The sequence below is a fragment of the Neolamprologus multifasciatus genome, chromosome 10, assembly GCF_963576455.1.
Source record: "Neolamprologus multifasciatus chromosome 10, fNeoMul1.2, whole genome shotgun sequence".
Taxonomy (NCBI): Eukaryota; Metazoa; Chordata; class Actinopteri; order Cichliformes; family Cichlidae; genus Neolamprologus; species Neolamprologus multifasciatus.
The window spans coordinates 14,800,887-14,812,733 of NC_140448.1; the positions used below are offsets into that span (position 1 = coordinate 14,800,887).

Here is an 11,847-nt window from a genome sequence, read left to right on the forward strand (position 1 = left end):
GTGTTTGGATGTTAAAAGTCAGTAGTAGAACTGAAGGGCAGTAAACAAACACTAAAAAGATGATCTTATAATTTCATTTCCACTATATGTGAACTTTTGGCCAATCTGAGAAAGAGCCTTAAAGTTTCTCGAATAGTATAGTTTTAATCTGATGTGGGCATGTTAAATACAAAATGACTAATAAATGCTGATGCAGTGATACTATTTTATGAAGATAAAGGGACATGTGTATACCATTTGTCATTATGCTCAGACTTAACCAGTCGTGTTTTGCAGAGTTAAAAGGACAAATTGTTGTTGCTGAGATTTTTTTAAATAGATCAAGCAAAGACAACTCTTAAATGGTCAGCTTTAGAGGCACAATGAACCCTAAAAATAAAAAATAAAAAATACCCCAGCTTATGAACACTGATAAGATCATTTTGAATATATTTGTACTGGTGTATAATTTTGGGTAGTAAGACATCACATATTGATTTTTTAGCTGGTGGTCAGTGATTGCATGTGTTGTATCAAAGGACCTCAGATGCTGATTTTAAAATCATGTTAGTTTACTGAAAGGTAGATCATTTGTTTTCAGGTGGAAGGAACACTCCAAATAATTTCCTGTGTATACAAATACGACTCTGCATTGCATCAGCATCGATCAAAAAGAATGAATAAATCTCATCACATCACGAAAATGTGCACTGACCCAGCTTGAGTCTGCAGATCTTGGTTTGGACCAGAAGTGGATGTCTAGCATGGCAGGTGTAAGGTCTCCCAAATTGTACAGTGCTATAGCGAAGGGTAAAGTTGTTGGAGGTTTCTTCTCCACCTTTGCTCTGACCTTCGGGGCCCTCCCACCACATCAAAGCTTTCGGGGCCCCTCCCTCCCAGGAGCAGGACAGCGTCAGATATTGTTTGTCATTAGTCACAGAAGCAAAACACAGTGGCTCTGCAGGGGGAATATCTGATGAAGGAGAGGAGAGATATAAACATGTTCAGATACATGATCACAAAACTGCCACTAACTTATCTTTTACTGTTTGTTGACATTGCTGCGCTCACGTGTGCGTGTGCTGCACTGTGTCGACTGTTTCAGGGCAGGATGGGAGCCCAGGCATGTAAACAAGCTGTTATTAGAAGTCAGGCCTCCAGAGGGCAGCATGATGGTAGTGCTGGAGGCTGAACTTGTTTGCTGGGCTGTGTTGGACTGATCTTGTGTCAGGTCTCCAGTCCAGTGGAGGGAAGGTGAGGGGAATCCACCAGGCCAGGAGCACAGCAGCCTCAGAGAGGTGTGATTCAGAGCCGGCTCCACAGAACAGGATGGGGAGCCATCAGGGGGGTCTGTGGGGATATGACACAGAAAAGGTTATTGTTTGGCAGCGATACTAAAGACGTTAGGTGGAAATTATTATATCAGAATAAAATAAGTGTTTTCGTCATTCGATATTTCCACTTCCCAAGAGAAATTGTTTGTGTGTCTGTGAGTACACAAGGAAGAAGAACACACGGTAGTGGTACAGGGCCGACAAAGGAGTTGAAATCATGGTCAAGAGGTCAGAGGTCACACTCACAGTAGACAGTCAAGCTGATGGTGTTATTGGAGCTGGTGTTGAGGTAGGTGTTCTGTGCCAAACAGGTGTAGTTGCCAGTGTGCATACGGAGGATCTTGGTGATGGTGAACTTCTGCCCAGTATAGACCTGGGAGCTGTTGTAGAACCAGATGTACTGACTGGCTGGATTGGACTGGGCCTGGCACAGCAAGGAAACAGCCTCCGTCTCCAGAGCCGAGTAACCCCGCCTGGTCATAGTGTACGGAGTCACGTCTATCTGAGGAATGTCTGGTCCAACTGAGGAGAAAAATATGAATTCTTTCCCTTAATCAAGAAATAAGGGACACAGGCGTGTTGTGTGCAAAACTCATATTAGTCTGATAAGAAATCTTGTTCTATACTACAGTAAGAAAACTAACCCTTACTTGATTCAGCCATAACTACAAGCTTTATCAACAAGGAAAGCTTCAAGCCCAATCTTAAAAGTAGAGTAGCTCTCTGTCTCCCAAACCCAAAGAAGGAGCTGCACAGGAGAGAGCCTGATAGCTAAAGGCTCTGCCTCTCAGTGTACTTTAGGAAAATCTAGGAACAACAAGTAAGCCTGCACTCTGAGAGCACTCTCTTTTGGGTCAAAATGTTACTGTTAGGTTTTGAGGATATTATGTAAATGAGTAATTACGGGAAAAGAGGGACTTTTAATTCTGTTCCTGATATTACAGGAAACAAGAAGAAGACAGTACAGACAATGACATGGTTTTCTTGGTCCCTGTGCCACTTTCAGGATTCTTGCCAACTTAGGAGATGTGCTGTTATGATTAACAAGAGCAGACAGCATCAGCAGGCTTCTGCTGTTGGCTTTGGCCTCTTTCAGCAGGATAGAGGCACCATGCCACAAAGTAAAAATGTTTCAGGAATGGTTTGAGGAGCACAACAACAAGTCTGAGGTGTTTTCGAGCATCTGTGGGATTTGTCGGCCATATAATTCAGATCTATGGAGGCCCTACGTATGGGAACGTATGGGAATTAAAGGATCTGTTGCTAAAATCTTGGTGCCAGATACCAGCACATTCTCTTTAAATTTATCAAAGAAAAAATGAATCATGCTGGGTACTAAAAAAATCCAAGTATAGAAAACAAAACATTTTACTTACTTGTGGTCTGTAACAGTTGTGTGCTTTTAATTGCTTGTAGTTTCCAATGTATTTACCTGAAAACTTGTTTTAAAAATGTTTATATATTAAAACTCACACAGAGTGTTCAGCCATAGGCGGTCAGATTTCTCGCTGTTGACGGCGTTGCTGGTAACACAGCGGTACCAGCCAGTGTGGTTGCGGTTGACATTGGTCATGTTGATGATGCTACTGTTGCCCAGTGCGAAGGTTGTGGCGTTACCATTGTAGGTTTCATAGTGCCAGGTGTACTGGATCGGTTCAGTTCCATTTTCCACATTGCAGCGCATCCACATTGAAGATCCTTCCACTGGAGAAGCATTACTCATCAGGATGTAAGGCTTACTGACAGACACTGTGTTTAAGACATAATCATACATGCAGGTCTGTTGAAGAAGAATATTGTCACATTTTTGACTAAAAATATAGATTATATGTTAACCTCTGGTATGTAAGCTTTAGTCAAATCCAGGTTCAAACCTAAGAAAGGGCCCAAAGACTTCATAATATTTGTCCCAAAGTTTTTCTCAACCAGTATAATTTTGTTCTTGGTTTGACCAGACAACATCTGTAATGGCCTGCTCATATATTAAAATGCAGATTTAATAGGAAATATAAAGCATGTTTACAAACTGGTAAAATAAATTCTTTTGGTCTCTATGAATACAGTAGTTTCTCTATTCATAACAGCTGTCCTGTCTTCCTCTCTTCACCCCAAACTGTCGAGGCAGATGCCCGACCCTTAGCAACCCTGGTTCTGCTTGAGGCTTCTTCCTGTTAAATTGGAGTTTTCCCTTCCCACTGTCGCCAAAGCGCTCGCTCATAGGGGGTCATATGATTGTTGGAGTTTTCTCTGCTTTCTTTGTATTATTGTAGTGTCTATCTTACAATGTAAAGCACTTTCAGGCAACTCCTGTTGTGATATGGTGCTTTATAAATAAAACTAAATTGAATTCATGTGGTTGAGCAAATTCGTATGATGAACATTTGTTATAACAAAGCATCACTTAGGTAAATGTGACATATTTTAACTTATTCTATGTAACATCCTGAATTAGAAAATATAATTTCAAATATATTAATAATGGCATTTTTCCTTCCATTAAAAAGGTCTAAAACATGTCTGGATTTGTACATAAAGTTGTCACAATTCAAAGGCTTAGAATTTCAAGGATCCTTTAAAAACTTTGTGAAATGTTTATGTAGAAGTGATAACATGGTTCTCAGATTGTAAGTAAGCTGAACATCACTCGCACTGACCCAGTGTGAGGCTGCAGGTCTTGGATTGAACCAGAAGTGGGTGCCTGGCATAGCAGGTGTAAGGTTTCCCACTGTGAGCTGTCCCGTACGGAAGGATCAGGATGTTGGAGTTTTCTTTTCCACCCCTGCTCTGGCCCGCAGGTCCCTCCCACCACACCAAGGCTTTAGGGAACCCTCCTTCCCAGGAGCAGGACATCATGAAGTACTGTTTGTCATTAGTCACTTCAACAAAACACACTGGCTCTGCAGGGGGAATATCTGATGGAGGAGAAATCAAATGAGTGATGTTGAAAGTGTATAATCTTCACATTTACACTCTCATTTGTTTAACTTTCTGTTGTTCTTTGTTGACATTTCTGCACCCACATGTGCGTGTGCTGCACTGTGTCGACTGTTTCAGGGCAGGATGGGAGCCCACGCACGTAAACAAGCTGTTATTAGAAGTCGGGCCTCCAGAGGGCAGCGAGATTGCAGTGCTGATGAGGATGGTAGTGCTGGAGGCTGAACTTGTTTGCTGGGCTGTGTTGGACTGATCTTGTATCAGGTCTCCAGTCCAGTGGAGGGAAGGTGAGGGGAAACCACCAGGCCAGGAACACAGCAGCCGCAGAGAGGTGTGATTCAGAGCCGGCTCCACAGAACAGGACGGGGAGCCATCTGGGGGGTCTGTGGGGGATAACATTTGAAGTTAGAAGTTGGTAGGATATTCATGAACAAGAAAGATGAAAATAAAAGTTGCTTGTAGTGTTTTATTAAAAATGTGAAATTGTGATTTTAATGACATTGTAGTGTTTTATAATCCTGGTGAAATGCAGTACAGCAATGGAACAGCTCAGGTCAGTGCAGCATACGAGGATTGACAGAGGAGTAAGATGATTAATAGCATGGTCACGAGGTCAGAGGTCACACTCACAGTAGACAGTCAGGCTGATGGTGTTATTGGAGCTGGTGTTGAGGTTGGTGTTCTGTGCCAAACAGGTGTAGTCGCCAGTGTGCATGCGGAGGATCTTGGTGATGGTGAACTTCTGCCCGGTGTAGACCTGGGAGTTGTTGTAGAACCAGACGTACTGACTGGCTGGATTGGACTGGGCCTCACACAGCAAGGAAACAGCCTCCGTCTCCAGAGCTGTGTAACCCCGCCTGGTCATAGTGTACGGAGTCACGTCTATCTGAGGAATGTCTGGTCCAACTGAGGAGAAAGAATATGAACGCAAATCAAGAAATAAGGGACACAGGCGTGTTATGTACCTGTGAAACAAAGAAATCTTTGTTTTATGCGACAGAAAGAAAACTAACTCTAACTTGATCCATCACTAACTACAAGCTTTATCAACAAGGAAAACTTCAAGCCCAAGCCCACATAACACAGGCGTGTTATATGCAAATTACAGAAAGCTAATAAGAAATCCAGTTTAAAGTAGGACTCTTACTTAGTTTTACATTAGCAGTTGAGACATACAGCAGCTAAATTAACCCTAACTTGAATCAGCTCTAATAAGAATCTAAAATACAAGTGCAGAAACTTTTGTTTTTAATTTTTGACAACTCATAACAACTGGAACTTTTTTAAAAATATGTGTAATTCCCTAAAAATTCAGATAATTACATAATTTTTGTACTGTGATCAGCACTTTTTGAATTTGGGGATAAAAGCCTAATTCTTAACAAGGCATTACTTTTTTTTTTAGATGGAAACAATACAGAAGTAAATAAATTTAACTGAAAAATGCTCAAAACACTGACCTGCAGTGCATTAAGTTTTTACATGCTGATACTTTCTTTTAATTGTTAAATGAAGAAATGAATTACAAATGAAGAAATAGGTCTCCCTGATCTAATTACACTCACAGAGGATGTCCAGCCATAGACGTTTGGAGCTCTCGCTGTTGACGGCGTTGCTGGCCACACAGCGGTACCAACCGGTGTGATTGCGGTTAACGTTGGTCATGTTAATAATGCTGCTGTTGCCCATTTCAAAGGTTGTGGTGTTACCATTGTAGGTTTCATAGTGCCACACATACAGGATCGGTCCAGTCCCATTTTCCACACTGCAGTTCATCCACACTATAGATCCTTCCACTGGAGGAGCATCGTTCATGAGGAGGTAAGGCTTGCTGACAGGCACTGTGGTTAAGATAAAGTTACACACGTGAAGGTATGTTTACCGTCTTCACTGAAAATGAGTCACAGTGTTCAATAAATAACACAATCTTCAGCTTCGAAGAGGTTTTGATATCAGTTAATCTTTCCAAGGCTCCCCCCCCCCCCCCCCCCAGTACCAAGGACCTAATTTTTGCACTTATAGCCCAGTCACAAACATCACACCATTCAACTCCATTAAATGGTGGGACTCTCCACCATTTGACCTTAGAACTGAAGAAGCCTCTCGGATGAGAGGTGAAACGTCTTCAAGTAACTTAAAGAAGTCCAGACGCTTTTCTTTGCAAGCTCCTTTGACTACGATGACCTGGATGACTGAGAACCTTCACAGACAACGGGGACAAAGCTATTTTTATAACACTTTGTCCTGCATCTCGGAAATAGAAACCTCCGTCCTGAGGGAAGAAGCTGAAATTCACCCCTTAGCGGATGGGAACCATTTTTAAGGATTGATAAAGCCATCCTCTGTACCTGCTTGGAGTACAGGAGGGCTAAACAAGACTGTGGATCACCTATCAGATGACTGGACCATCTCAATATCTGATTTAGAGAGTTTTTCTCTGTGACAGAGGTCTGACCAAACCATGCCACCAAACAAAAGGATAAAACAGACTCAATAAAAGAACGATAAAACAAAGTTAAAATTTTTTGGTCAATGTGGAAATGAGCAAGTTTCCTAAGACAATAAAGGTGCTGGTGACCCTTTTTACAAACTGATTTACAATTTTGATCAAAGTTCAGTTTTTCATTGATTATGGTCCCAAGATATTTATATGATTGTACTTGCTCTATTTTCTGACCTTTAATTAAAGTGACTCCGTGCCCATTTTGTTGTTTCCTAAAATCAATAACCATATCTTTTGTTTTAGATATGTTCAATTGGAGATAAGACTCCTCACACCACTGAACAAAGTCATCAATGACTGGACCGTGGTTAGTTTCACCCTCTTTCAGTAAGCTGACAATAACAGAGTCATCTGCATATTTAATGATGGCCCTGTTTTCATATCTGCTCTGACACATGTATAGAGAATGAATCTTTGCTTGTAGTAGTAGAGACCTGAGACAAGTACAGCAAACAAGATAACTGCTGCATGCACAAGGAGGAGGATCTGGTCTTTGCCTGCAAAGACAAACAGCCTGGCTCACAGTTACCTTCTTGGTAATTTTCTGAGCAACCAAATACATAAGCTCTCCTCTTGTATCGCTCTAGTGGAAACCACGTTTCCACTGCAAGTCTCTTTGGAAACTTCTTTGAAACACATCTTTCTACATCTGCTACTACATTGAGCAGCAAAGCGAAGTACTGCCATTGATGGCTAGTAGTTCGAATCAAGAATCACTGATCACAGCAGGTGACACTGACAAGCATCTTGGAATTTATGGCAGGTTGTGTTGACCAACTGAGCTCCAAAACTGTGTGTAGGGTGATATGAAAAAAGGGCCCACACTTGTGTGGACATCAAGGTGTCACTTTATGCCTTCACTTTCTTGGCCTCCACATTTGGTGTACTATTCTCTCTTTCGTGACTCTTGGTTAATGCTGTCGTTATATGTACATATTTATAGAATTAAAATTATGTCCATTAACTATTGTTTTTAAAGTTTGGTCAACACATAGGGCACCAAGATGAAAGATGGCCCAAAGGTTTTTAGTTTCTCCAAGATTATTTTGCAACTGCTTCAAATATTAGTTTCTATAAAGCTGCTGAAGTTTTTCACCTTATGCAGACTAGCTCTTTTTTGCCATGATCTGAGAGTGTTTAGGAAGAACATTGTTTCTGAGGGGAGTTCTTACCTCGAACAGTCAGATGGACATAGTAGTAGTAGACTTTGGCCTCCTGTGTTATGTCATAGAAGGCCTGGCAGGTGAATAAGCCATGTGATGCCAGAGGGAGCTTCTCAATCTGTAAAGCTGAGCTGTTTGAGATGACTGTTGGTTGGCCGAGTGTCTCAGCCAACTTCTGGGTCTTTATTCCTTGACCCACATTATACACCACAGCCTTTATTGCTTCAGTGCCGGGTTTGGTGAAGCTCCATATATACATGTCAGGCACGGTGGTACCACACTCCAGGGTCACCGCGTTGTCCACCACCCCATACACACTGGTGTCCTGGTACACCACCTCCCCTTTATGATTGATCTGCACATCTGGAGGAGGCATACAATGTGTGTGAGTCAATAAAATAATGGACCCACACACAAACACTTTGTTTGTGGGTGTCTGTTAAGCAACAGGAGACGGTGGTGTCATATGCCCGGTCAGTGTTTGGTTGCAGGATTGATTACACAGTCAGTTTCAGAGGCAGTGTAATGTTATAAAAAGCAATTCTAAAATTTCTTTTAATGCCAGATTCAGTTTTTCAAACACATTTTCCTTCTTCTTTGTTTTTAATTTCATCTGCAAGGTTCTGTTTATCATCATTTGATCCATGTGAGACAAATACAAACAGATTTATCTGTTTTTTCTGTTTAAAAAACAGTACAAAAGTCTCACATTTTTTTGAGCATAATGAATTTTGAAATGTGACAGAGAGTAAAAAAAATACCATAGAAATTGTAATAAGCCTTTACTAGTTTGTCTGTTATGCAATAATTCCAACAGAATTGCAGGTACTGAAAAATTTACTTCTCTTAATCTAAATTAACTTGCCACTTAGATTATGTTATAATAATTAGTGTCTGATGTTATGTAGACAATAACAATAAAAGTGTAAATTAATCCACGGACACTGGAAAACTCTTACCATTTGCCCCCAAAGTGACCAGACTGGTAGTTAGAAACAGAACAGCCAGTCCTAGCAGTGGTGCCACCATGGTATCATGATGATCTTGAGTCCAACAACTTCTTTACTCCAAAAAAATGTGTTTGAGATTGAAAGGTGAATATTTTGTGGCCCTGAAAATAGCACGTTATTGCCTGCCCTCAGGTGCCTGAGGTTTTCATGGTTCTGTCTTTCTGATGCACGAGTTTCTCGGGGAATCCAGTTGCAGAGACTGACTTCACAAGACTGAGAGCAGGAAGGGACGGAGGATCGGTAAACTGATTTAGACCGAAGTATTAATGAGTCTTTCCTTTCTCTCTGTCCGTCTTTGTTTCTCCTGCTGGTTTAGAATATCAGTTATACCAAAATCATCTATTATGCAAGACATATGCATGAGTGGATGAGTTAGCCTTTCACGCAACTACTCATACAGCCAAGGCTGCACTGGATGAAGCTGACATTCCTCTACACGTCTTTCACATGTGAAAATCTCACAGAGGTTTTACTGTAATGAAATCCTTTTTTTTCATATTCATAGAGTGCAGTTTTTATTTTATTGTTTTACATCATCCTCTTCAAGCGGTGACCAAAGTGGGAATGCTGATCAATGTTATCAACAGTCATTTTCATATAGCCTCGCAGAGGATGCACTCAAAGCTCAGGAATAAAAAAAGGGGGGGATTAAAAGAGATTAATATCTTCTTATATTTTCTTTGCCCTTTGTTTTTCTTTTAGTGTCAGCTTAAATACAAAAATATCTTATGCAAAAAACAAGAATGATTTAGTAGGCGAGGATCTCAGCAAAAATATTCATTTGTATAGTCAAAGTAAGATCAAACAATGTTTTTTTTTATTGTATCTTTGTTTTGTTAGGTAAACAGTGAAATCAAAGGCTTCAGATTTCTTCATCGGATCATATGAGGAGCAAATGGGAAGCTTAACCTCTACTGATGGGATTAGTGTTGAAATTGATTTAGATATCTGGCATCTTGCAGTCATTTGCCATGTTTCCTCGTAGCATGGTCTTTATCATTGCACATACCAAGATGTATATTTCCAGTTAATAAAAAACTGATCCTGCATGTATGCACGGTCTTGGGGTCCATTTTTCCTAATCATTCTTTTTAAAGAAAGTTTTTATCTTTGTAGAGGAGCAGTAGGGACTTTTAGGTAGCATGTAATGTGAGATGAGATCAGTTTTAGCTTCAGTTCATCAAATCCCAACAAGATATTAAGGGTCATAATAAATCAGAAAATGAAACCAAAAGAAAATAATCTGAGCCTGGTGCCACTCGGAGCAGTTTTATTTTATGGAAGTACAACGTATGCATTTATATATTTATTGTCTGAGAGCTTAATAGTAAATCTGATCAGATTTATGCAGAGGAACAAGGCGTTCCCTTGGTACAATCAGAAACTGATTACAATATCCATCAACTTTAAAGCCCAGCGGCAGCAGCAGACTCAAGAGTGAGTCGATGCACTCGCTTTCACTATAAAAACTGCACATTTGAAAGTAGCAGCTGACAAGGAGAGAGGGGGGCTATGAGCCAGACATAGAATCCATAATAAATCTGTTTTTTTAAACATCTAGATTGTAAATATAATGGCCATTATAATCATTAAATCAAAACACACAAATTAAGCATTAAAAAATGTTTTAATTAACATGGTTTGGGTAGTCAGTCAGTTAATGATAGTTAATGATACCAGTGTCAGAATGATGAAGATTTAAGTGATTTAAGTGTTCATGTTTTAAGCTGTAACATTGATGTTATTACTAAGCTACAACAGCTACTAAGCTGTTGGCCCAAATCCACATTTTAAATAAACAGGACTTCAGCATTAGGAAGCTAAAGTGTCATTTCTGGTTGTTCTTACAATTAGTGGGGATGACACTTCTTGATCCCGCTGTTAATCTGCTTCTTTTGCACGTTGAAATAATTAGCTAAATCCCTGAGGGATTTAAATCACCGTAAGTGCATAATTGTGTACATGGGAGAGTTTGTTTGTATGTGAAACTATCACACACAAACAAATTCAGTTACCCTTTCAGCATTGACAGGTTAAATTTTAATAACTTTTTATGCAGTCTCACTAGATAAAAATTAAATTGGTTACTAATGTTAGAGAGATTTTTTTTTATTATCCAAAATGAAAGAAAGTCATTGCAGACTTCAGTGTTTGCAACACAATTATTTAAATGGGCCGCCTACTTATAGAAACTTGATTAGGTAGATCTGTTCTATTGGTTAACTCAAAGATCTAATCAGCCAATCACATGGTAGCAACTCACTGAATTTGGGCATGTAGACACTGTCGAGATGACCTGCATTACAATGGAGTTGTAGGGTGAATAAAGTGACTTTGAACGTGGCAATGTTATTGGCTAGATGGACTGTTCTAAATATTTTAAGAAACTGTTGATCTTCCCACACAACCATCTTTCTGTTTTACAGAGAATGACAAGAAAAAGAGAAAACATCCAGTGAGCAGCTGTTCTCCGAATGAAAATGCCTTATTGATGCCAGACGTCAGAGGAGAAAGGCCTGACTGGTTTGAGCTGATAGGAAGGCAAGAGTAACTTTAATAACCACTTGTTACAGCCAAGGTATGCAGAAGAGCATCTCAGACTCACCAAACTGGACAACTGAAAATTTGCCCGGTCAGAAGAGTCTCAGATGGTAGGGTCAGAGTTTAGTGTAGATAACGTAAAAGCATGAATCCATCCTGGATTTTATTAATGACTCAGACTGGTGGTGTGATGGTGGGGGGTTTTCTTTTTGGGCCCTTAGGTGCCAACTGAGCGTCCTTGAAATACCACAGGTTGTCTTTATAACCACAGTGTACTCATTGTCTTGAGGCTCCTGATTCCAGCAGGATAACACACCATTATTAGATTAATTAATTAAATAGAGCAGCTTTGGGATTGGTTGGAACCGGATATTCCCATCCTG

General features: G+C 40.2%; 2 protein-coding genes across 2 annotated transcripts; both read right to left on the minus strand.

Moving 5' to 3' along the window:
• Nucleotides 1–337: 337 nt before the first annotated feature.
• On the minus strand, nucleotides 338–1,976 carry LOC146509848 (V-set and immunoglobulin domain-containing protein 10-like 2). Its single transcript, XM_085175495.1, has 5 exons — nucleotides 1,964–1,976; nucleotides 1,560–1,835; nucleotides 1,051–1,329; nucleotides 695–952; nucleotides 338–369 (listed from the first exon to the last, which is right to left on the minus strand). Exons 1-5 carry the CDS (start codon nucleotides 1,974–1,976, stop codon nucleotides 338–340), a joined length of 858 nt encoding a protein of 285 aa, XP_085031621.1.
• A 777-nt stretch (nucleotides 1,977–2,753) lies between these two features.
• On the minus strand, nucleotides 2,754–5,287 carry LOC146509849 (V-set and immunoglobulin domain-containing protein 10-like 2). The gene is made up of 4 exons (XM_085174379.1): nucleotides 4,878–5,287; nucleotides 4,334–4,630; nucleotides 3,968–4,225; nucleotides 2,754–3,062 (listed from the first exon to the last, which is right to left on the minus strand). The coding sequence occupies exons 1-4, from the start codon at nucleotides 5,110–5,112 to the stop codon at nucleotides 2,776–2,778; spliced, it is 1,077 nt and encodes a 358-aa protein (XP_085030505.1). The 5' UTR covers nucleotides 5,113–5,287; the 3' UTR covers nucleotides 2,754–2,775.
• Nucleotides 5,288–11,847: the final 6,560 nt, after the last annotated feature.